Genomic DNA, 25,127 nt, shown 5'->3' with positions numbered 1-25,127 from the left:
TGGATCATATGTAAAGCATCATTCATATGGGAATCTATTGATCCCCAAGTCATGTGTTCCTCGTCCATTTTTGCAAGAGTTTCTATAGCCCAAGCAACACTTGGGAAATGCTCCAACTTATGCTACCTAATTCCAGTTGTAAACAAAAATGATTGGACTATAGAAAGAAGAAGAATCAGCAGTCTATTTGTAATGGAATATGTCAATTGACTCCTTCCATGAGCACAGGGGTACAAAGTGTTTGATTCTTAGAGTCTATTACACTTGAGGCACTTGAGTTTACTATAGTGATACAAGATAAATGTGTGGACTAACTATCAATAGACAAAAAGTGGGCTTGAAAATTTTATCAAATTTGATTTATTGAAAAGTGGATTCAGTGTTGGTTTTCAAATTCAAAGGTTTGAGGTGGAAGATCTATATGCTCGATTTGGTTAACATTAGAATTCATAAATTCCTATTTCATTTTAGTTTTTAAAAAACAAGCATGGAATTTGGAAATTTTGATATTCAAAAATTCCAATTCCCACTCAATTCCACGAAACAAATGGGCCCATAATATCATATTTGGATTTCAAGGATTATCTACTTCTTGATAATCTGACATTTTCCTGTTGGGATCTTGGTTGGATACATCATTTACCTTTAATGGGGAGTTCATAGCTTCTATGCTCTATCTATGATCACTCCCTAATAGCAGAAATTTACTTTTTCCTTAAACCACATGAACAATGTATGATCTTTTATCCATTTCAAAACTAATGTTATGTCATTTCTCCATTCCCCATACCACTATAATCCTTCACCAAATAATTGTGTCTAATTAAAATTCTAACTTCTATAGATCTTGTTTTGATTAAATTTTAGTTTCCTTTCCATGGGGTTGTGGCATAACTAAGGAGACAAAAGCATAAAGAGGAAAGAGAGAAACCCCAACAAGAATATGTACGAGTGACCCTAACGACACTACTCAACTATGCATGAACAAATTGCTAGTTGAAAATATAGGTGTCACTAGGCCACAAAACTGATCAACTATGGAACCAAGAAAGAATCAACATGGAGACTAGAAAACCCCTCCAAAATATTGGAAGGAAAGACATGACATATCCATTGAATTGGTGCGTCAATAAGAAGAAGATGAAGGCATGACCCAAGCGAAAAGAGCATGATCTTGGCATGCCTATGATGAACCAACAGAATTTGGATCTACCTTCATTTCCATTATTATTTGATGTAAGCCTCTACGTGTGAGCTATAGTATCTTTGGCTTCCATTTGAAATTGTAATATAGTATCAAATTTGCAAAGACTAGAAATTCCATTCTTTAAAAGCTCTTAATTTCTTAAGTACTTGTGATGAAAATTTAGTCCTCCTTTCCAACAACTGTGAGCTCTACTACCATGTAGAATTGTGTGCTCTATTAGCTTACAAACTAAGCAATTTCAAGTTTATCCATAAATCAAGAATAAAACAAGTTGCAAAAAACAACTTTCCTTGAAAGCGGGGATTAAAAATCAAAGTCGCTAAATTATTTGCACTAATAATCCCCAATCCATCTCATGAAAAAGGCCCTTGCAAGAAAATATCCAATCATTTAATTTTTCATTTTGAAGAAAAAAAGATGATCATCAATATAATGGGTTTAGAGTTTAGATGAATACTTTTCGCACTTGTTGCAACGGTTGAATATTTTGGGATCCATTTCTTTGGCTTGGATTCCCACTTATTTGTTGCTTTAGATGACACAAATTTCCATCTTTCCCTCTCAAAATCTCAATCTCTACTTTCTGTCTTCTTCATGCTCAAGGGATTTTTCTTCGGTACTATTCCAAATTTTTCAAAGAAATTTCCATTCCAACTATGATATGCCCGCATTTATTGTTTGTATTCCATTGTGTATCCATTGTCACTCCATAAACTAATCTTGCATTCTAATATTTTATCTACCCTCCCCCCATTGTGACCCTTTGGAAGGGTTTATGTTGGCTGCCTACCTTTTTTGGGCATGATTCATCCTCTCAATATTCTTTTGGGTATCTTGTGATAGCATGCACATGCCCAACTCCACATGTGACAAGTAAAGCAAGATACATGATTGTGGGGGCCTCTCAATTGTTGACATGGGCGAGAATAACTTCATAAAATTCAGACCTTGCTTGACATACTATATGCAAGAAGTCACACCATCACATCATAAAGATCTTCTCTTCCTATTTAACTTTTTATAAAATAAATATAATATTTGCTTCAATTAACCATTTTAATATATATTATTGAATAGATTATCCCAATAATAATAGGCCCTTAGTGTACTGGTACAGTTGAAAGGTTCTCGATGAGCCCACCAAGAATTGAGTCTTGCTGAGTGCAATTCCCTGATATGAAAAAGGGGACTAGACAGGGATCAACAAATTTAATACAATGGATACCCCTCAACTTTTTACATTAACTGATGTAGCTACTACTTATTTTCACAGTTTTGAATATGTCTTTCCATATCTTACGAGTAAATCATTATTTATATATATGGTTAACTCAACTCGTAGGTTATAGAAGAATTATAATAAAAACCTGCTAAAGTATTGTACTGATAAGAAGACAAAAAAATGTGTATATGGCTGTTTAGTTTAATCCCTGGTGGAGGCATGTGTTTAGAATGCTTAAGCACACACTAAAATTTAATTGTAATTCTTTAGTATTTGATACTATTGTGCATTGTTTTACTTCCTGCGTGTCTCATCAAGAGATAACTACCTTCGCCAATGAAAATTGCTGCATTGAAAGTAATTGCATTTCATTTTTGTTGAAAAGTGTCTTGAACTGCTACATATACAAGAATAAATAAATAACTTCTTAGACAACTAGGTCATCAGGTTTATAATCGGGCAATTACTTGATACTTTTCTGCTTGCTGATGATAGATAATGGGATTTGATCATAACATCAATATAAGAAATATCCACACTGCTATTACCAGAAGCACTCTTAATCTAATCAATTACTTGATTGCCATTTTTATATACTTATTTCCAACAAAAAATTGTAAGATATGAATATCTGTCCAAAACAATATTAAATAGCGAGCCAAATGCCAAAGTTTTGTTGCACACATCTCTCTTGGTGCAGGCTCTCGAACCAGCGAGGTATATGTTCCTTTTACTCGTTGGCATTGACTTGCACTACGGATACAATGACGGTGACATCATCCAATTTCCCACCAATGTAAGTATAATAACCAGCAGCTTGAGCTGCTTCTGAAAATGGACTGTTCCCTGATGTTGATTTGCCTCTCTCCTGTGCTTCTTTTGCCAGCAAATTTGCAATTTCCTGAAATGGAAAGCTTGCAATTAAAAATAATATTCACAGGATTTATAATAGATAAATTTCAAATTGAGATCCTGGACAATATGACATCTATATCTACGCGCGCACACTTTAATGATCCGATTATGCAGGTAGGCCTGATTTTACCAGTTTAAGAGAGAAAACTCATCCTGTCAAATGAGAATTTGAAACCACAATTGTTACAGATCGTATTCCTCTTCCTAATTTGAGCAGCACAGTAGAAAAACAATAATAGGGAAGCATTTGTGCTTGTGAGTGAAAATAAGGATAAAATGCAGCTGAATTCTGTCTCCCCAAGTCACTACAAATCTCTTTCTATATCCATTTGTAATCAGAGAGAAATAAAAAACGTATTTGTCAATTTGTCAAATGAGCTCCCACCATGAAAATATTTGCGCACTCAGGTATCCTCTTCTAGTTAACCCTATAACTGGCAAACAATGAAAAAATATCCAAGATAGTCCTATATAATCACACCCCGCCACATTTCTTGTGTTATTCGTCAAGTCTCTCACATAGTGCTAATATACTTTCTCAATACCTATCTTTTTTATTTTTTAGCTCTTTCACAGAAGCTGAAAATACAGAGATTGAGTATACTGCACAATTTTTATCCAAGTACTAGGCTTGCATATTTTAGTCATTCATCAAGTTTCTCAAAGAGTGCTGATATACTTTCACTATACCTATCTTTTTTAAGAGGCTGAAAAATACAGAGCATGGGTATACTGAACAACTGCTTTTAAATTATTAAGTTTGGGTATTTTTTAAATTCTTTGGAAGTTTTATTTTGAATAGAATTTCAGTACAAGTTAATTTTAAAACAAAATTATACCCTAATAAGGACTTGCAGATATTAGTTGGCACTTAGCTTTGGTTATTGGACGGATTGTCCAGTTTTGCAGTTCCTTGGAATATGTTAACTTTACACACATCCCTAGGGAGTGAGTGGAATGGTGTAGTGGACTGTTTGGCTAAATGGGATTTGGATCAAGTGTAGGAATAGAAAATAGTAGATAAGGAGCAATTGCCTCCTGATATGTCTCATATGTTAGATCAATTAGTGGATAGTGACAGGGTTCTGTAGTGCTGTCTCTACTGGGCACACTGCTTGTTTTGTTTCTCTTCTGTGTTTGAATAAATTTTTACCCCTCTTTTATTTAATTAAAAATATAAGGGGTGCCCACTAAAATAGTACTATGTGACAAGATACAAAGACATAATGTTTTAGGGCCAACTGCTTATTTTTTACATGACTCTAGGTGAATAAAATGGCTTATAGCATAGTTCAAAATAGCGCTGATATATCGGCAATATAGCGTTCTCACAAGATTCTGGTGGCGGCAAGAAAACTTGAGATTTTATCGTCGAATTCTGATGCCGAGAAGTTGGTAAATCTCAGTGCAAAAATGGCAATTTATCAGCAATATATTGCCACTTCTCGGCGATAACTAATGAACTTCTCTTGGGCTGAGTGCCAGTAAATACCAACGCTTTGAAAATGGCAGACCATTATTTTTTTTGCATTGATGAGCTTCTTGGGTGAAGGAGAAGGGTTTAGGAGAATAAACTATGTGTTTGACAGTGATTTAAAGCGATTTCCAACAGATTAGGAGCAGATTCGAAGCTCTTTCCAAGCAGATCAGGACTCACAAGTAAGTTTCTTAATTTTTTGTTCATTTGAGTTAAAAAAAAAAAAAAAAAAAAATTTGTCCTGCCATACTTGCATATCTTGCATCTAACTTGATCAATACTCTAGGAATACCATTTCTAATGTTCTCTAACACGTTTTAGAGTGTTATGAAAAAGCTCTAACACCATGTTTTTGCAATTTTTCCAAAAAAACATTTTTTTCTCAATAATTTCATAACCTAATACATTTTTTATTTTTTATTTTTTTTTTGAATTTTCAGCTTCTGTTTAAACTTATTTGAAGTTTTAATCTAATATAGTTTGTTCCTAAATATATTTATTAAATTTCTAAATTTGTAGCTTATTTTGTATGTGTAGGTTGATTTTACATTAAATGGCAAATATGGCTTCCCCTAAACTAGGTCAGCTGCAGCATCTCCCAATGGCCCCATATGCGTCCATCTCGATTCATAGGCACGTGCCCTAAAGGGGCTAGAGACTTTGCATGGAAATATGGCTTTGAAGGAACGGGGTATAATAGTGTCATATGCCTAAAATGCGAAAAATAAATTCGTGGAGGCATATCTCATTTGAAGTACCACCTTGCTGGTATACAAAAGCGTGACACAAGGATTTGTGATAACACTACAGAGGAAATAAAAAGAGAGATGATTGCTTTTCTCAGTGCCCAAGAAGAGAAGAATTTGAAAAGGGAAAAGGCAGAATCACCATGAGGGCATCCATTTACAAATCGCAAGGTATGTTTCCTTTTCAAAAATCACTTATTATTTTCTAATCACTACTACTAGTTGTGTTAAGACAATTATCATGATTCATAATGAAATGATGTGGGTTGTGACCAAGTATCCAAGTCACCCTTGATAAAGAAGATGCACTTGAGGGGATAGTGAGCTCCCTTTGTGGCCCATGGGACGCACCTACCCATGGTAGGCCCTTAGGCTCAGCTTCCACATTCGCTACTTCTAGTAGACCTCAAAACTCTTCTGATGATGGTCATTTTGTGCATAGAAACACAACTGGGGCACAACCATCAGTGAAGGGTATTGGATGGAACTGTGATGTGCATCAGCAACTTGATATTCAATGTGTTGATTTTTGGTTTTTTAACCACCTCTCCTTTAATGTTGCAACAAGCCATTATTTTCTGAATTTTGTGATAGGTTGTACGGTAGCAAGAAAGGGCTACAAGACACCTACTCGTGTAGACTTGAGTGAGAGGTTAGTTTACTTGTTTCAAACTTTAATACTTTTACAGTTTTACAATTTACTTTTTTTCTTTAAATCAAAGTTGTGTATTTAATCTCATTTTTTATTTTGTGCTTGTAGATTGCCAAAAGATGTTGTTTGTAGTGGTAAAGATGTGGTTGAAGAGCAAAAATTACAATGGAAATAGTATGGCTCCACCATACTTTCATATGGATCGACGGATGGAAGAAACAGTACCATCATCAACTTTTTGGTTTCTTACAAGGATCAAGCAGTCTTTCTTAAATCCTCGAATGCCTCAAACAAGGTAAATATAGCTGAGACTTTGGCTCTAATGCTAGAAAATGTTGTGATGGAGGTTGGGACTGAAAATATGGTTCAAATCATAACCGACAATGCAGCAACATATGTGGCAATGGGTCGAATCTTACAAGAAAAGCATAACACACTCTTTTGGTCCCCTTGTCCAGCACATGTTATTGACCTTCTTTTGGAGGATCTAGGGAAATTGGATTGGGTGAAACTAGTTGTAGAGGAAGCAAGGAAGATAACAAAATACATCTACAATCACCCTTGGGTTCTTTGCTTGATGAGAGACCTTGTCAAAGACAAGGAATTGGTTAGACCCACGGTCACAACATTTGCAAAGATTTTTTTAATGTTGCAAAGTGTTCTTCTTCATATGAATCCTTTGATGCAGATGTTTGTGTCCAAAATGGCTAGAATCAAGTTATTCAAAGGAGGTCAATGGGCAGAGTGTTGCACGCACTATCTTTGACATCTAGTTTTTTGATCGAGTTATAGAAATTGTGGAGGTAACTTGGAAACTTCAAAAGTTGAATATTTAATTTTTTTGTACTTATTAATCAATTCTTTCATTATTAATTTATAACCCTACTCTCTAATTAATAATTTTTTTCTATGTTTCAATTGTAGGTGGTGAAGCCCTTGGTTAAAGTTCTTTGCTTGGTAGATGGGGAACAAACCCCAATGGGATGGGGTCCCTTTATGAGGCCATGGGTAAGGCCAAAGAGGTTGTAAGAAATAAGTATAGGGGGGACAGCCTAAAATTTCAGTCCATATGGGATATTATTGAAAGATGGAGCAATCAGCTCCACCAACCCATTCATGCAACGGGGTATTTCCTCAACCCTTGTTACTGCTTCTCTCCATCATACACGGATCCCAATGGAGAGGTTATGGAGGGCTTTAGTGAATGCATGTAGAGGATGGTACTTGACATTGCGGTGAGAGACCTCATTGTGGCCAAGATGGAAGTGTCCCAAAATGCACCAACCAAACTATTCTCCTCAACCTTTGCAAAGAGAGGCAGACACTCAAACCTTAGATACAATATTTGGAATTTGAAGTCTTTCACATGCATAATAAGTAGCCAAATACTACAAAAAATTGTCTTTGCCTTGCTTTCCAACTCTTTAATATCTATCTTGCAGATGCTTGGTGGTGAAATTGGGGTGGAAATCTCCCAAATCTGCAAAAACTTGCTCTTCACATCTTATGTCAGCCATGTAACTTGTGGAGGTAACTTGGAAACTTCAAAAGTTGAATATTTAATTTTTTTGTACTTATTAATCAATTCTTTCATTATTTATTTATAACCCTACTCTCTAATTAATAATTTTTTTCTACGTTTCAATTGTAGGTGGTGAAGCTCTTAGTTAAAGTTCTCTGCTTGGTAGATGTGGAACAAACCCCAATGGGATGGGGTCCTTTTATGAGTCCATGGATAAGGCCAAAGAGGTTGTAAGAAATAAGTACATGGCAGACAGCCTAAAATTCAATCCATATTGGGATATTATTGATAGGAGGTGGAGCAATCAGCTCCACCAACCCATTCATGCAACGGAGTATTTCCTCAACACTTGTTATTGCTTCTCTCCATCATACACAGATCCCAATAAAGAGATCATGAGGGCTTCAGTGAATGCATGCAAAGGATGGTACCTGACATTGCGGTGAGAGAACTCATTGTGGCCGAGATGGAAGTGTCTCACAATGCAACAGGCAAACTATTCTCCTCAGCCTTTGTAAAGAGAGGCAGACACACTCAAACCTTAGATACAATATTTGGAATTTGGAGTCTTTCACATGCATGATAAGTAGATAAATACTAAGCTACAAAAAATTGTCCTTGCCTTGCTTTCTAACTCTTTAATATTTATCTTGTAGATGCTTGGTAGCGAAATTGGGGTGGAAATGTCCCAAATCTGCAAAAACTTGCTCTTTGCATCTTTTGTCAGCCATGTAGCTCATCTAGTTGTGACCGTAATTAGAGCTTAATCCATTCACACAATGAAGAGGAACAAGTTGGAACAAAAACACCTAAATGATCTTGTCTTTGTGCATTATAACCTTAAGTTGCGCATAAGAAAGGAAGGGTCATCACCAACTGAGCCACTTGATTTGGATGACATAGATCCTTTTGGACAACACAGGAGCAACCTTCAATGTTCATCAAGGATGCCATATATGAGTTGGAGAGGCAAGCTATGGAGGAGGCTTTTGCAGCAAGACTGGATGACATTTAGGAGGGCAGTGAGAGTAAGGACACTGACCAAGAGGATGAGGAAGATGAGGAGTCATTGCCAGGGCCAGCACCACCACAAACAACTGCTACGGCTAGAACCGCTAGACCCCCTCCCTCTCCCATAGTTTTTACTAGAACTATTGGGAGGGGGAAGAGGAAGATGTAAACTAGTTTCATACTGAACTTGAAATTTGTATTTGCTTACTGTTTTACAAAGACATTTCCGTATTTGTAGTTTGTTTCAGAGTTTAGAGTCTCTGACTATATCGGCATTCCACATAAGGATGAGATTTTGTTACTTATTACATTTATTTTATATATATATATATATATATATATATATATATCAGCTTGTTTAGTTTGTTTACTCATTTACTGACTTATTACATGCATCTACTTATTGAATTTTGTAAGAAAATAATGCATTTTTTATTAAGTTCGAATCATTTTTTAAAATTCCCAATATTTTTCCAAGAAGTTGCTGATTTCTCTCTGATATTTGCCAAGAAAACTTTTTTTTGCCTCGCTGATTAGTGGCAAAGAACAAGATTTTTAACTATGGTTTATATAATCCTCCTGAATTTTAATGATAGCATTTTTTGGAGGTATTATTTTAATGTTCAATTTTATATATATGCACTATTACATATAAGAGGTAACAGTTAGGCTTCAGTAAAAATAGAGTGCAGGAGCAAGAGCAGGAGTTTCAAATCTTCCATGGGCAGGAAGGCCTTCAATGAGGCAAGGCTGGGGATGAACCAAACGGGTAAGATAGGACAGTTGGACTGACAACTGGGGTGAGGAGGATAAGTTGCTACTATATTTGCTACTCAAGGCTAAAAGATTAGTGGCCTGACTCCCCAATGGCCATCAAGAATGTCTCTGGCAGATCTCATTGAAGATTAGAGTTGCAGCCTCAATTTGGAGCTGCGTAAGGGGTTTCTTCCCTGTGCAAAATAAAATAACCAACGATCTATGAGTACATATGTTATCTTGGCCTTTGTGTATCTGATTTGCATGAAAAAAAAAGCTAAATCAACTCAAATACTCGAGACACAAAACAGAGGTTAGATCGGCTCCACCAATTTTCTAGAAAAAGTAATTGCTAAAGATCACTTAAAACATCCAGGAAAAAAAGACTTTGACTTAATGGAAAGGAAACTATCCTAAGTGCAAACCTGCTCTAATAACACATAAGGTTTGAAATAATTGCATGAAATCTCTGCCTATAATAAATAACTTAAAGCTTTATAAATAACATGGTTGCTGAAAGAACTAACATAGACTCAATATGCAATGTACAAAACTCCATTTTCCATTTATAAAAGTTCATGCAATAAATGTATTATCACACCAACATGTTGCGGTATATACCATGTTGGGTGTTTTGAAAATTCAGTCCTTGTTATTGCTGATAATTTTTAACTGACACAACATTCTGTTCTACAATAGTGTTTTGTTCAAATGGAATTCAGTGCATGAACTTCAACCTGTGCAAGGGGTAATAAATTGGCGCAAACTCCTCCAAAGAAAGAAGCATAACTAAACATCAGATAAGTTTCTGGTACAGGTACAAGTATGGGCACAAGAACCCAATATGTGGGTATGGGCAAGAAATATTTTGCCCTCAGGTATACACACACACAACAACAACAAAAAACTAAAAAAATATAGAGAATTGTAAAACTGACATTCATCGTTCATGATTTACCCTCTAAATTTGAAAATCTCACTATAAGGCTTTGATATTAAAAGTCCAATGCATACATTTGGGGCAAAAATATAGTTAGTTAGCAATTACATTTAATGTAAACCTCTATGAAATCTTGTATAGTGTGCATACCTGTAAATTCTATTAATACTTGTGCATACTTTTCATCATACGGGATTAAAGCCACGCATTCTGCACTAGGAATCAAATACTCTTTTCTTTCAAGAGTTGTCATTTCTTTCCTGCTGTGTAAATGTTTAGTGTAAACCTGATCTTCATCAAATGTCAAGTTTCTCAATCTCTCTTGAATTGCATCCATTATATCTAGAATTTTGCCTCTGTTCTGACAATCATGAATAATATGTTCAGAAACTATCTTGTGTTGCTGTTCATGAATATTCTTCATACATAAACATAGAACATCGGCACAAAGTGCATGTTCACTGTTGAACAGATTAGCTATTTTCTATGATCTGCCCCACAGGTACCCTGTGGGTATGCCCCAGGCATGCACATGATGTGCCCCAGGCACCCTGGGTGCACTGTGGGTCTGTGGGCACATACCCACAGCACACCCAGTGCTCCTGGGGTGCCAAGGGTGAACCCGGTCCAGGTGCACCAAGCTGCAAGTATGTACCCTGCAACTAAGAACCTAAGTAAATAAATTACCTAAGATGTAATAAATGCATTATTATGTACAATAAATGCATTATTACACCAAAAGGTTGTAGTATAAACCAATGATGGGAGCTCTGAAAATTCATCCGGGTGTGCTGTGGGTCCACAGTAGCACATACCCACAGCACACCCAGTGCTCTTGGGATGCCAAGGGTGAACCCGGTCCAGGTGTACCAAGCTGCAAGTATGTACCCTACAACTAAGAACCTAAGTAAATAAATTACCTAAGGTGTAATAAATGCATTATTATGTACAATAAATGCATTATTACACCAAAAGGTTGCAGTATAAACCAATGATGGGAGCTCTGAAAATTCATCCGGTTGCGCTGTGGGTCCACAGCACACCCAGTGTGCCTGGGACACATCCAGGTGATCCCACTCCAAGTGCGCCCAGCTGCCAGATGTGTACCCTGCAACTAAGAACCTAAGTAAATAAATTACGTAAGGTGTAATAAATGCAAATTATGTGCAATAAATGCATTATTACACCAAAAGGTCGCAATATAACCCAATGATTGGAGTTCTGAAAATTCAGTCCTTGTTATTGCTAAAACAGTATAACTTGATCCTTTTTAATAAAAAAATTGCTCTGCCCTACACTAGTGCTTTGTACTCAAAGTGGATTTCAATGGTTGAACTTGTGAAAGGGGTAAACATTCAACATACACACTCCACAAAACCTTTTCACTTGAATTAAGTGTCAATGACTTCCAAACAGGATGGTTCTCTCTGGATGAAGTTCCAATTAGGGATGTTTGAACATGCTCATAGAGTGGTGTTTTTAAGAAGCAGCAATTCTATCCTTTTAAGCACAGCATGTATTTCATTTTGATAACAAATAAAGAAAACAGTGAAAGATTCTGTGAAGCTCTTGTTTTCTTGAAAAAAAAAAACTTCTGTTCTGAAGAATTAGGGGAACCTGGATAGGCAGTCCTTGGTTTTATCGTAATCCGTGGAAAAACTGCAAGAAAGACAGTTGGAGGATTGGAACACTGTCAGCTTGGTCTACGCATCCCTTAGACTACTGCTAAATTACCAGGTTCTTTCATTTCTAGTTTCTCTACAATACTTTCTAAGAACTGTGGATGAATATTAGAAAAGATGTGCTCAATCGAACACCTTGTGTTTGACGTTAAACCCAAAATACAACATTCTGTTAGATTTTCTTTTCCTCTGGGTTCTGTATGTTGTTTAATAAATATTGCAGGCAAGCAATTGTGTTTTATCTAGCTCTTGAGCTCAACTGCAATATAGAAATAGCAGCCTGTATACATTTAAGACGGTAGATTAAGCCATTCAAGGAGAAATTTGAACTCCTGAAAACTGTAGCATTGTCCCTCAAAGACTAGGTCCAGCGTAGGTTGAGGAATGGAAGTTATATTCAGCAGAAGAAGTTGGATAGCACTATTGCACAGTGTTTCCTTTCACCTGTAGTCCAAATGCAGCTTCTCCTAATTCTTTTATTATTTACAATAAGGGAACTCGTCTATCTACATTTACTTCGCATGAAAGAGCCATTCTCTTACGGGATACTCTGCAGACGTGTCTCAAATTATTTGGTCTTGTGCATGCTGTTTGAATTAAGTCATAAGAGCCAAACAACCAAACTCAATGTGTGTTGTACGTCAAATTGTAGTGGGAAGCACCAACTATTTATTCTCTCACTCTTCATTTTTCTTTCCCTGTTATGACACTGCCACGAAAGCTAATTCACAGAGAAATCATACACACTATCAGGTGCATTTCCAACTGCCTCTCTTTTTGAAAAAAAAACAATAGTCTTGCTAGTTAATAGGATATCGACTGTTTGTCTGCTAATTTATGTACAAATTGCTGGTGACTTTTTTTTAAGTCTAATTGTCTCATAAAAAGAGTGTACATCACTTGTTCCTTAAAAAAAAAAAAACTTATGATGAAAAGTGAGAGTATCCTTTGAACCTAAAACCCAAAACATGCAAGACAATATCAGGACAAAATATTAAATGCAGACCTAAATTTCATGTTGGGCAATTTCTGGAACACATTGGTACAAATTTCCAAGTCATCCTACATATTAGTTGGTGAGAGATGTTCTTTGAAAACTTACACGATCACAAACAAATCATACCTTTGCACTTAAACCTGATTGCAATGAGGTTTGGACAATTGATGCTATCTCGTGATCATATATATTATCAAAAAGACCATCTGTAGCAGTAACAATCACATCTCCTTCATTGAGTTGAACTTCATAGCTCTACAACCAACATAATTTTAAAAGATGCTTTTGGTTATGATCTCAATAATATTGATCTTCTTATAGACAAAGAAACAAAATCAAATGAGAAGACTTATAAATCTCAATTATTGAACACCGAAAATAAGTACAGACACTATTGGAAGGGAGAGCTTTTATCCAACATTGAATATATAACTATGTGATATAAACATCTTTAGCTATACCTCCAAAACTGATGATGGATCATCTCCTCTCTCAATTTGATAAGGAAAATTAAATCCATGTGTCATTGGAGATGACTTAGCAACAACAGAACCTTCTCGGATGACAAGAAATCCAGAGTCTCCAAGATTCACAACATGAAGCATCTGTTCACATTTAAATGTTACGATGTAGATGAATAAAGTGACTTTAACAATTAATAATTATCAGAGAAAACCTTCATCCTTTTTTCCTTTTTCTTTGAAAGCAATCATTTATTAACATAATACAGATAAAACTAAATAATGTTGACATATAGTTTAGTCAGGAGTCAGGGCCATGTTAGCTTTAGCACAAACACCATGAATAATAAAATTTCGCCAATTAGCTAATCAGAAGAAATAGGTTTCCACATTCCATAATAATGAAAACTTTTGGTGTAAACTGTGTACGAAACTTTTACATCTGCAATCTTCATAGCAATTGTAATTCTCAGCTTCTTAAGAAGCTGTGCCTTGCGACATAATTCCCTTCCATGAAGAATGTTGATTAGAAATAGTAGGTTTTCACAGTCCATGACAATGAATGGATAATCTTTTGGTGTAAACTGCAAACTTTGGAAATAATTGGTTATTACTTGCAAAAGCCAAAATTCTCTAGAACATTGACCATTTTTCTGTAATCATTCCCTTTATTGATCAACTCTACCATAGCTTAGAAGTTTTATTGATTATCAATAGTTTCTTCTGATTTAGCGTATTATATTTAAAATTTATTTTTGCTGAATATACAATACTTGGACAGGATTACCTATTTCCCAAGGTTATCTGCAATGATACGATAAGATAAAATAATAATATTGATGTCCAACAAAAAACCACAAAAGGTGTATGGGACTGAGAGCTTACAACAAGATAGCTGACAGAAGCAGGAGCACCAAACAGTGTCCGCGAAAAGCAAACAAGAAACAAGATACAAGAAGAAGAGAAGAGAAGTGCGAAGGCAAGGACTAGGAGTTCTTCGTTGGCAAAAAAAAACTTGCATAATACCAAACCTGAATGCTTTTATTCACCTATGTGTGCATGTTTGTGAATGCATACTGTATGTGAATCTTTTCCCATGTGAAAGCAGATAGGGAAGTATCGGAAGCACTATAAGACTTGGGATTCAAATTGTTTCGGGAGTGCTAAACTAAAATTTCCATACATCAGAATTATTGAGGCTCATGCCAAAGAGAAAATGGCATCATCAGATCTTCCAGCCTGCCTACAGATCTCTGCCGTTCATTGTTCCTAAATGAATTCTATACTAGGTATTTTATTAGTTCATATTTCTCAAGTATGATGTATAGAGCACAGGCAGTCTATGAGAGAGGAATCAAACCCTGTATAGGTCTCCTAAGATCAGTTTTGGTATTACTACAAGGTATATATGAGATTGGGAAAATTAATAAAAAAACATAGCATCATATATTTTCCAAGAGAAAGACTTTATTTTCATTGTCAAGTAGAAACTTTAGCTAACGAATAAGTAGACAACCAAAGTTTGAAAAATTTTGACATAGGAAAACATGCTTAGTTTTGTCTACAATTTGGTCACTCCACAAAATCTCAGCAAAACAACTTAAATTCATTAAATATCATAAATTTCATGCAAATAATAATTACAAAATATGTGAAATGAGTCTTGTTTTTATGAACAATAATGAAAAATAAAACTTAAAGAAAACACTATCTAAATATGAAATTTAGAAAAAGTGATCTTATAGAATTCAATCAACAATTTGAATAGATTAACACTCTTCATGAAGGCACTATCAAAAATTGTCTTTGCAAACCCTCTTTCTAGCTAAATCCGTCATGGTTCACAAACATCTATTTCAAAGGTGTTTGCAAATCATTGATGCCTTGCAAGGTGATAAAGTTAATCACAAACCCTTAATACCCACTATCACGTGTTCCTTCCCATTGGTGTGATCTCTTATCAGGCTAACTGTCCAAGTGTCACTGTGATGGTGGTGGTCTTGGGTAACTTCCACCTCGGATTTAACACAACCAAGTTTGTTTATGTGCTCCAACATAAGATCAAGGTAATGGGCAACGCAAGGGCTCTAAAGAAGTGTCATTTGCCTTTTCTCAAGTAGTCTCCTTGCCACCACATGTGTTGTTGTATTATCTTTCACAAGTTGAACTACATTTTCTATACCAGCTTTTAAACAACCTCCCCCAACATTCGGCTTGAATTCTCGACATTCTTCGCTTTGTTCGAGCCATTAATTGACCTCAAGAACGCCATTTGACCATTTGAAGCAACTAGAAAATTAATAAGCATGCGGTTCCTTCCATTGCCACCAATTTGAAAATGTTGCCATTTTTTCTTGAGCTGATATTTTTCTCTTCCACAGTTTTTTTTGTATTTGTCACTACTTTCTAGAGCAACCCACTTAATTCATGTGGACTGCATGCCTTGAACCATTTTCATGCAACAATCAGGGTTATGAGCAAATTCTCTCAATATAAACTTCTAATGACAATGAATGGAAAGTCTTTCTGATCAAAATTATGTACGTCATGATTATGTCATCATAATTTTCCTTCACAGCATGGAATGAAAATATTGCGAATACATTCAGTTGCATCATAATAAAATGGATTTCTACAAATTCATGGACCACAAGAGGAACCCACAATCTCTATATATTTTTCTATCACTAATTCACACAACATGTTGGGAATCATCACTCCTAACATTGCAGCTGTTCTCATTTCCATTTTTTTTCTTTCTACACATACAAGCTGCATCCACCTCATATTCAACGTTTAAACTATTTTACATCACAGCCAGCAGTAAGTGAAAGGTGGTATTTGACGCAATTGACACCTCCGTTCGTTTTCAATCCACAATGGTCGCAAATGACTCACCCAAGGGTCAGCCACCTATATCATACTTGCAAGAAAAATCTTTGTTTCCAACGCTCAGCTTCCACTTCTTGACGTCATTGGATGCAAACTACAAAGCCTAGAATTGAAAATAACCAATAAACAAATTAAATCGCTACAGACCCTGGATTTAGAAAAAAACAATAAAGAATGCAGACCATAGATCTGAAAAGAAAACATGTAGAACCCTACCTTGTGTGAATTTACCCAAATGCATATAAAATACAAATGTATATTAGAGTTCAATCTCTCTATTTTTTTTTCTCTCTCTTTCATAGATTTACTTGTATTTCTAATGGTCACTCCTCTTCTATGTTTTCATATTCTCTCTGTTCAATATGGAGGCTTTCTCTTTCTTTCTTCAGAATGTTTATATTTATCTCTCTTTCTTCATTATAGAAACATTCTTATGTATACTTGCATATATAGATTAATTATGATCTTTGTTTAATAACACATTCATTATTTTACCATAATATCGTATCACAGCTATTTTTTTCGAAAAATAATAATTTCATTATTGAAATTTCCCGAATTATTTTTTGAACTGGGTTTTAAAAAATCTTTAATTTCTTGTTGAAATTTTAGATTAAGATTTTCAAAAATCTTTGCGTGGGTGTGTTCATTTTTTTTTTTTTCCTTTCTTTTTTTTGCAAGAGTTTGTTTTTTCCTCAACCCCAAGTAGGGTTTCTTTGCAACTTTTTTTTTTTTTGACGGGAATATACTATGTATTCGACACGTTTTTTCTTTTGGGCATCATTGTTTTGAGCGCTTTTCTATTTTTTCTGCAGTTTCGTGGCCTTATTTTTAAGCATTTTCGACCTATTTTTTTCTACACATTTTCTTCATAGGGTGGCATCTAGGGTGTTTTAAACCCTTTGTCTCTGATTTTTGTCCAGCAGTTTCAGTTCCACCGTTTTTTACAGTCAAAAATGCCATTTTTTGGTTTTTCAAAAATGGCTAGGGTTTCTTTGAAAACTCTCTTTTTCTGTGTTGGTTTCAAAAGAAAATTTGCAAATTCTTGGTTGGTTTTTGCAAATCTCAACTAGTTTGGTCTCTGTTTTTTCTGGTTGCATCATATTATATGCCTCAATTTTCAAGCCAGCAGATTCAATATCCAATTCTAGATTCTTTCTAGGTCTTTGGTGCTCTTATGGGCGTCCTTTCATTTTTTTTAGCTCTTCTATCAATCTGCCTCGAAGCCTGAGCCTTTTCATATATTCATGCTTTTTGCATCAAAAAACTGACATGGCATCTCTCACCAAACTTCTCTTGGAAGGCAGTCAGCAATTTATCATAAATAACTACAACACCTGGAAGCACAAAATGATGACAATCTTTGAGTACCGTCACCTTGGCACATGTTCTTTTTGAGAAATGAGGATCGCTGCAAATGTAATTGCACTGCTGTCTTCAGTATGTGCTTTCCAAATGGCAGCCATCTCTCTTAAATAAGATGAAATATGGATAGACATTTCCTTCATGGGACATGTCTATTCATTAGTATTAAATATAATTATTTGTTATTTAACGCACATATATATTTGTGTGTGTGTCTGTGTCTATGTCTGTGTCTGTGTCTGTGTGTGTGTGTGTGTGTATCACATATATAATATATATAATGTAATATATCTCTTATGTCTAATTAAATATATATCTTATATATATAAATCTTTAGTGAATTTTATCCAACTAAAACTACACTAACATTAACACTCCCTCTTAGTAAGGGAAGATAAACAAATGACCATAAATTACCTCAATGTAATATCTTTGATCAGAAGATATTCAACATTTTGATATTACATTCGATATCATGAGCATTGGCCTCCAGAATATCAACAAATGATATTCACCAAATACTCTAAGTAATGATATTGGGAGTAATGGCCATCTGAATGCCATCTCATATGATGTTCAACATGTACTCTTTGAGCAATGGTGTCCTGAATGTCATCTCATATGATATTCACTAAGTACTCTGTGTAATGGCCTCCTGACCATCAATTTGCATAACATTCACCATGTACCCAAAATGTTCATAAGGTATGTGCACACACATTCTCATAATGCTTACCATTGGAACATCCACCGTGCAAAAATATAATCTATCATGATCTACATAAACATCGTAAAGTATCCATCCTAATAGAAAATTAAGTTATTGTAAGATCGTCACCTTTCAATAACTTCAGAAAATACAAGTGATAATCATTTGGAAGTCGTCACTTCCTCATGATGTACACAAGGGGTAAGCCCATTAAAACCATCCAATCACACATATGGACTTTCGAACACCCTCTAAATATCAATCATCTAAGCTCCTCATTCAAAAAACTGATTTTCTAGAATGAATAGCAATCTTGAATATGCAAAGTGATTTTCCAAATCCATGTCAATCTGAAAATTCACGACAAACAAGAGCATAAAGACTATTGTTCACCATCAACAAATTGGGGTTCAAAACAAATTCTTTCATAGAATCTTCATAATGTTCGATTCTTCTTCAAACATTAGTTTCTCATAAATGGTGGTTGTCCTTTCTAATGTGACTCTCGTAGAAGACTGATTTTCTGACTGAGATTGTGCCAAACTCAGCTGTAAGTTAAGCTTGCCAATCTGATTTTCTGTTGTTTGTAGAGCCTCTTGAGTAGTTTCCAAGGTATCTTTAGTATCCACAAGCTCATAGTGAGATTGTCAACTTCTTCTTTCCTGTACAATGATTCTGAATAAAATTTTGTGAGATCAAAGAGGTGGTCTCGATCTGAAGTGCAAATAATCTGACTTTATAGTTTCTATACCTTTTTTTATTACCAGAAAATCAGCTTAAGTAGAATCATCTTTGCCCCTTTTTCTCTACTGTTAAGTTGTTCCTTCCAAAGTTGACCTTCAACTAGCTTGTGCATGTCATCAAAATGTGTTAAGGCTGCAACTATCTTATCTTCATTGACCTTCAAATGCTTCTCCAATTTGTGCGACTTGACAAAGCTTCATCTTCAAGAATATCTTCCATGGTAGATCCACATGGAGAATCAACTTCATCCTTAGGAACAACTTCCTTGTTCAAATGATCATTTAGAAGCAAACTTGTATTGGCAACCTGTATCTCCTCTTCAAATGATGACAAGAGAGGTTTGGAAGCTACTGGAATGTCTTCCAATACCTGTTTACCCATGAATTGGTGATTAGGATTTCAATCTTTATTGCAAGAGAAGCACAGATTTTGCCTCCTCAATTCATTATTGCTCACTTTCAAAATTTTCTCATTGAAGAAATCTTTTTCAATTTCTTTTGCTTTCTCTTTATCCATGAGAGGTTTAAATTTATCACATTGACTGAATAGATTGTTGACAAGATTGTAAGCAGTTGTAGATATTGTTGATGCTAGTGGTGCTCTTTCATATACTTGCATTTGGAAATATGAAGAGATGTGTTTGAGGAGACATGTGAAGAAACATGCATTTGAAAATATGAACAGACCTGCATTTGGAAAATGAAGAGGCTTTTGGTTATGATATGAAAAATCTCTCAATTAAAGTTATATATCATTGTTTATGTTATGAGTTGTGTATTCAATCAGAAGCATTGTTCTCAGACCTCTATTATTTAATAAAAGAGATATATATTTGGGTGTAGATAGGTTTCCCCCCTCAAATTGGAGGGCTTTCCCAAGATAAATTATTAGTGTTCTTTATTTTGTTTATTGTTGGTTACTTTTATTTCTGGGCAAAACATTAATATGGAACCAAAGTGGGTTGGATAACAGAAAATAAAGAAGTTTCTCTCGTTTATTAGTTCAAATATCTATTGGAGATTGTAATCAGCATATTTGTAGGCAATCAGTATGTGTTTTATATCATGATGAGTATTGTTTTATGTTTGGTTATTGGAAGCAACTTGTATTAGGAATAAACCATGGACAGGAATAACAATTCCATGCAAATATAAACAATATCAGAAAATAATAGATCACACAGAAAAAAACACAAGACACCAAGATTTAACGTGGTTCACCCAATCCCTGGGCTACGTCCACCAAACAAGTCCGATATTATTATGATCCAGTGATTACAACCTGATTACAATCCGTAATCCCTTACAGCTCAATACCACTGCAAGAACCAATTTTCGCATCACAACTATGAAATAATCCCTAACCCTAAGCCCTTTTATACAAATATTTTTACCGCTTTAGGGTTATAATTAATAATTACATGTCAGCCCAGAATCCCAATAAAATAAGGCCCAAAAAAAATTTTGAAGTATGTACAGTACTTTTCTGATCAGTCACCACAATCTAACAATCTCCCACTTGGGGACTGATCAGGCTCCACTCTAAACAACAATCTCCCACTTGGAGACTGATCTTGTAGCTATGCCGCTACTCCATGAGGCTCCCACTGGATCAAACCACCCTAGACTCTGTTATTCTTTTATTCATGTTTAGTATAGAAGACCAACTGAAGCTGAAGTGGAGTTCAGCTTCTCCCTTGTTACTACCTTTGTCAACATATCTGCCGGATTGTCATCTGTATGTATTTTGTCCAGCTTTAATTGTCCATTCTCCAAAACTGACCGAATGAAATGGTAGAACAACTATATGTGTTTGGTCTTGGAATGCAAAGCTGAATTCTTCGCAAGATGAATGGCACTCTAACTATCTATCAACAAATAATTATCCTTCTGAGGATGTCCCAATTCTTCCAAGAAGAACTGAAGCCATATCATCTCCTTGGCTGCCTTTGTAGCAGCAACATACTCTACCTCTGTAGTGGATAGAGCATTAATCTTCTATAACCTAGAAACCTAGCTCACGGCTGCCCCACCAATAGTAAAGACATAACCTATAGTACTCTGCCTAGTATCAAGATCCCCTGCCAAATCTGAGTCAACATAGCCTTGCAAATCAGTAGTAGAGCCCCCAAAATGTAAACACTTATTGGATGTTCCTCTCAAATATCTGAGAATCCATTTCACTGCATTCCAATGCTCAATTCCTAGATAACTCATTTACCTACTAACGATTCCCACTGCATGTGCAATATTTGGCCTGGTACATACCATGGCATACATCAAGCTTCCTACAACTGAAGCATAGGGTAACTTGAACATATTATCCTCCTCTTCTTGTTTCTTGGGACACATCTCCTTAGTCAACTTCAAATGACCAAGTAAAGGTGTGCTAACAGCTTTAGCATTCTCCATAGAGAAATGTTGCAACACCTCCACATAATCAGCCTGAGATAGCGTCAATGTTCTGTTCTTCCTATCTCTGCAAATCTTCATACCAAGGATTTGTTTTGCTGCCCCCAAATCCTTCATAGAAAATACATGTGCTAACTAGCATTTCAACCCCTTAATATGATCCATGTTAGACCCAGCTACAAGCATATCATCAACATATAAACATAAAATAATGTAATTGTCATCATCCAACCTCTTAAAATAAACACAATGATCTGAATGACGCCTATTGTATCCATGCTCATGCACAAAATTGTCAAATTTCAGACACCATTGCCGAGGTGCTTGCTTCAAGCCATATAAACTTTTCTTCAATTTGCACACTAAGTTATCTTTACCTTTGACCTCAAATCCTCGTGGCTGAGCCATATACATCTCTTCATCCAAATCACCATGAAGGAAGGTTGTTTTAACATCAAGCTACTCTAAATTCAAATCTTCAATAGCCACAATACTTAAAACAGTATAGATAGAAATCATTTTAACAATAGGAGAGAATATCTCATCAAAATCAATGCCCTGTTTTTGTGCAAATCCTTTTACAACTAACTTGGCTTTAAATCTTTTCTTACCTCCATCCTCTTTTTTTAACTTGTAAACCCACTTATTCTGTAAAGCTCCTTTACCTACAAGCAATTGGCATAAATCACATGTCTTATTCTTTAGCAAAGAGTCCATTTTGTCTTTCATTGCAGACTCCCACTAAATCTTAGTATCCACCTGCACAGCTTCATCATAACATTCAAGTCCACTAGCATCTGTAAGTAAAATTGAATACAAAGAGAAAGAAAATCTTTCTGGAGGTTTAATTTGCCTTGTTGACCATCTAAAATTCACTAGTGTGTGGGGTATTTGTTGTTGCGGTTGTTGCACATCATGAGGAATGGCTGGAACATCATCTTTTGGAGTATCATCCAGCACTACATAATTATCTTCTTTCTTCTCATGTTGCTGCAACAGATCTTTATACAACACTTTCTCATTGAATATGACATCCCTGCTTCTTACAATTTTATGATTTTCAAAATCCCAAAGCCTATAACCAAATTCATTAATTTCATATCCAACAAAAACATATTTCTTTGACTTAGCTTCCAACTTAGTTTTATTTTTAGAATCTATGTGAGAAAATGCTTCACAACTAAAGGTTTTGAGAAAAGAATAACTCACCTTCTTACTAGTCCATGCTTCCTCTGGAATACCACAACCCAAAGGAGTAGAGGGAACTCCATTAATCAAATATACAATAGTATTGATAGCCTCTACCCACATGTGTAAGGGAAACCTAGCATGCAACCTCATGCTCCTTGCACACTCCATTATAGTTCTATTCATGCGTTCAGCCACTCCATTTTCCTATGGAGTCCTTGGAATAGTTTTATGTCTACGAATTTCATTAGTGGAGAAATAATCTTCAAATTCATGACTGCAATACTCACCACCATTATCAAATCTAAGACATTTTAATTTCTTACCAGTCTCATTTTCAACCAAGCATTTCCATTTCTTAAAAGTTTGAAATATATCAGATTTTTGTCTAAGGAAATAAACCCATACTTTTCTAGTTGTGTCATCAATAAATGTAACATAAATAATGAAAGCCACCAAGGGAAGATACTTGAGCCGGTCCCCATACATCAGTATGCACAAGCTCTAATTTCTCCTTTTTGTTTTCCTTCTCGGTCTTCACAAAACTCATTCTCTTTTGTTTTCCATACACACAACTTTCACAAAAATCCATATTAACACATTTTAGACCTGGTAAAAATTTCTTTGAATGAAATACTTTCATACCTTTCTCACTAATGTGTCCAAGTCTATTGTGCCACAACGTTGTATCAGAATCTACAACATCTATTTGTTCTCCCTGCTCAACTACAGTAATTGTTCCTAAACATTCATTTTTCTCTGAAACAATTAAAGTAGAAGGAACAATATGACCTATACAAAGATATAAGGTGCCTACTTACACACCTTTTGCTACTACAAGGGAACCTTTTGAAACCTTCTAATTTTTATCATTAAAAGTAACTACACAACCCTCATCACCCTATTGCCCTCCTGAAATTAAATTTCTATTTAGCCTTGGAACATGTCTTACCTTATGTAGTAGCCAATGATTCCCATTATGCAACTTAATCTAATTTTTCCCTTTCCAACAATTTGACATGGTTCATTATCCCCCAAATAAACAAGTCCAAAATCCCCTTGGACATAATCAATGAAATAACCTCTATGAGGTGTAGCATGAAATGAAGCACCAGAATCTAAAACCAATGGATCATCAACACTTGCTAAAGACAGAAGCAAAGCATCCTCTTCGGATTTGTTACTTACCACATTTGCCTCCTTGTCCCCATCTGGTTTATCTCCATTTTTCTTTCGATTCCAACAATCTTTCTTTTTATGACCTAGTTTCCCACAGTACTAGCAGTCGTTCGGTCCTCTCGATTGACACCTCCTCTCCTTTGAATTTCCTCTTGATTTCCCACGATTTCTGGAATTACTTCCTCTTTCAGTCGTTCTACCCTACTTTGTGCATTCAATGCACTTCCTGATGTAGATCCACCTGAGGATTTTCTACAAGTTTCCTCACTCAAAACAACACTGATCACATCATCATATTTTAGGGTACTAGATCCAGGAACAAAATTACTCAGCCATTACCAAGCCATTCCAGCTTTCGGGCAAAGAACACAAAATCAAGAGAGCCCTTATTTCTTCATCAAAATTAATTCCCACAAAAGATAACTGACTAGTAATAGTATTAAACTCATTTAAATGATCTGCAACAGATCCACCTTCTGCCATTTTCATATTAAATAAACGCTTCATGAGAAATACCTTGTTTGAAGCGGAGGGCTTTTCATATAATGTCGCTAGGGTTTTCATCAACTCTTCTGTTGTCTTCGCTTTTGTAATATTAAATGCCATCGATGGTGCCAAGCATAATCGAATGATACCAAGTGCCTTTCTATCCAAAAAAATCTCATTCATCATTTGACATAGATCCCTGATTCTTGGCTTTTCCTTCCAACGGCTTCCATAAATCCTTCTGATAAAGATAGTGTTCCATTTGCATCTTCCATAACTGGAAGTTCTTCCCATTAAACCTATCAACCCTCAGCTTACCCTCGTCTGCCATCACTCCCACTCACCCATGAAACTTTCCTGCAGAGGATAACTGAAAAAAACCTCACTCTAATACCACTTGTTAGGAATAAACCACGGACAGAAGTAACAATTCCATACAAATATAAACAATATCAAAAAATAATAGATCACACAAAAAGAACACAAGACACCAAGATTTAATGTGGTTCACCCAATCCTTGGGCTACGTCCACCAAACAACAAGTCCGATATTATTATGATCCAA

The 25,127-nt window shown here is 35.5% G+C and overlaps 1 protein-coding gene across 4 annotated transcripts in view; it reads right to left on the bottom strand.

Moving 5' to 3' along the window:
• Window positions 1-2,772: 2,772 nt before the first annotated feature.
• LOC149535550 (uncharacterized) overlaps window positions 2,773-25,127 on the bottom strand; it is a 113,604-nt gene continuing 91,249 nt past the window's right edge. For all 4 annotated transcript variants that reach the window (XM_089807080.1, XM_089807081.1, XM_089807079.1 and 1 more), the window contains 3 exons: window positions 13,589-13,732; window positions 13,254-13,382; window positions 2,773-3,330 (listed from right to left, as the gene is read on the bottom strand). In XM_089807080.1, the coding sequence (XP_089663206.1) occupies window positions 3,160-3,330; window positions 13,254-13,382; window positions 13,589-13,732 (444 nt within the window). In that variant the 3' untranslated portion in view covers window positions 2,773-3,159. The remainder of the gene's footprint in view (window positions 3,331-13,253; window positions 13,383-13,588; window positions 13,733-25,127) is intronic.

Source organism: Cupressus sempervirens, chromosome 10, assembly GCF_028749045.1.
Source record: "Cupressus sempervirens isolate cs-2001-9-10 chromosome 10, ASM2874904v1, whole genome shotgun sequence".
NCBI lineage: Eukaryota > Viridiplantae > Streptophyta > Pinopsida > Cupressales > Cupressaceae > Cupressus > Cupressus sempervirens.
This window is presented reverse-complemented; position numbering and strand designations above follow the sequence as displayed.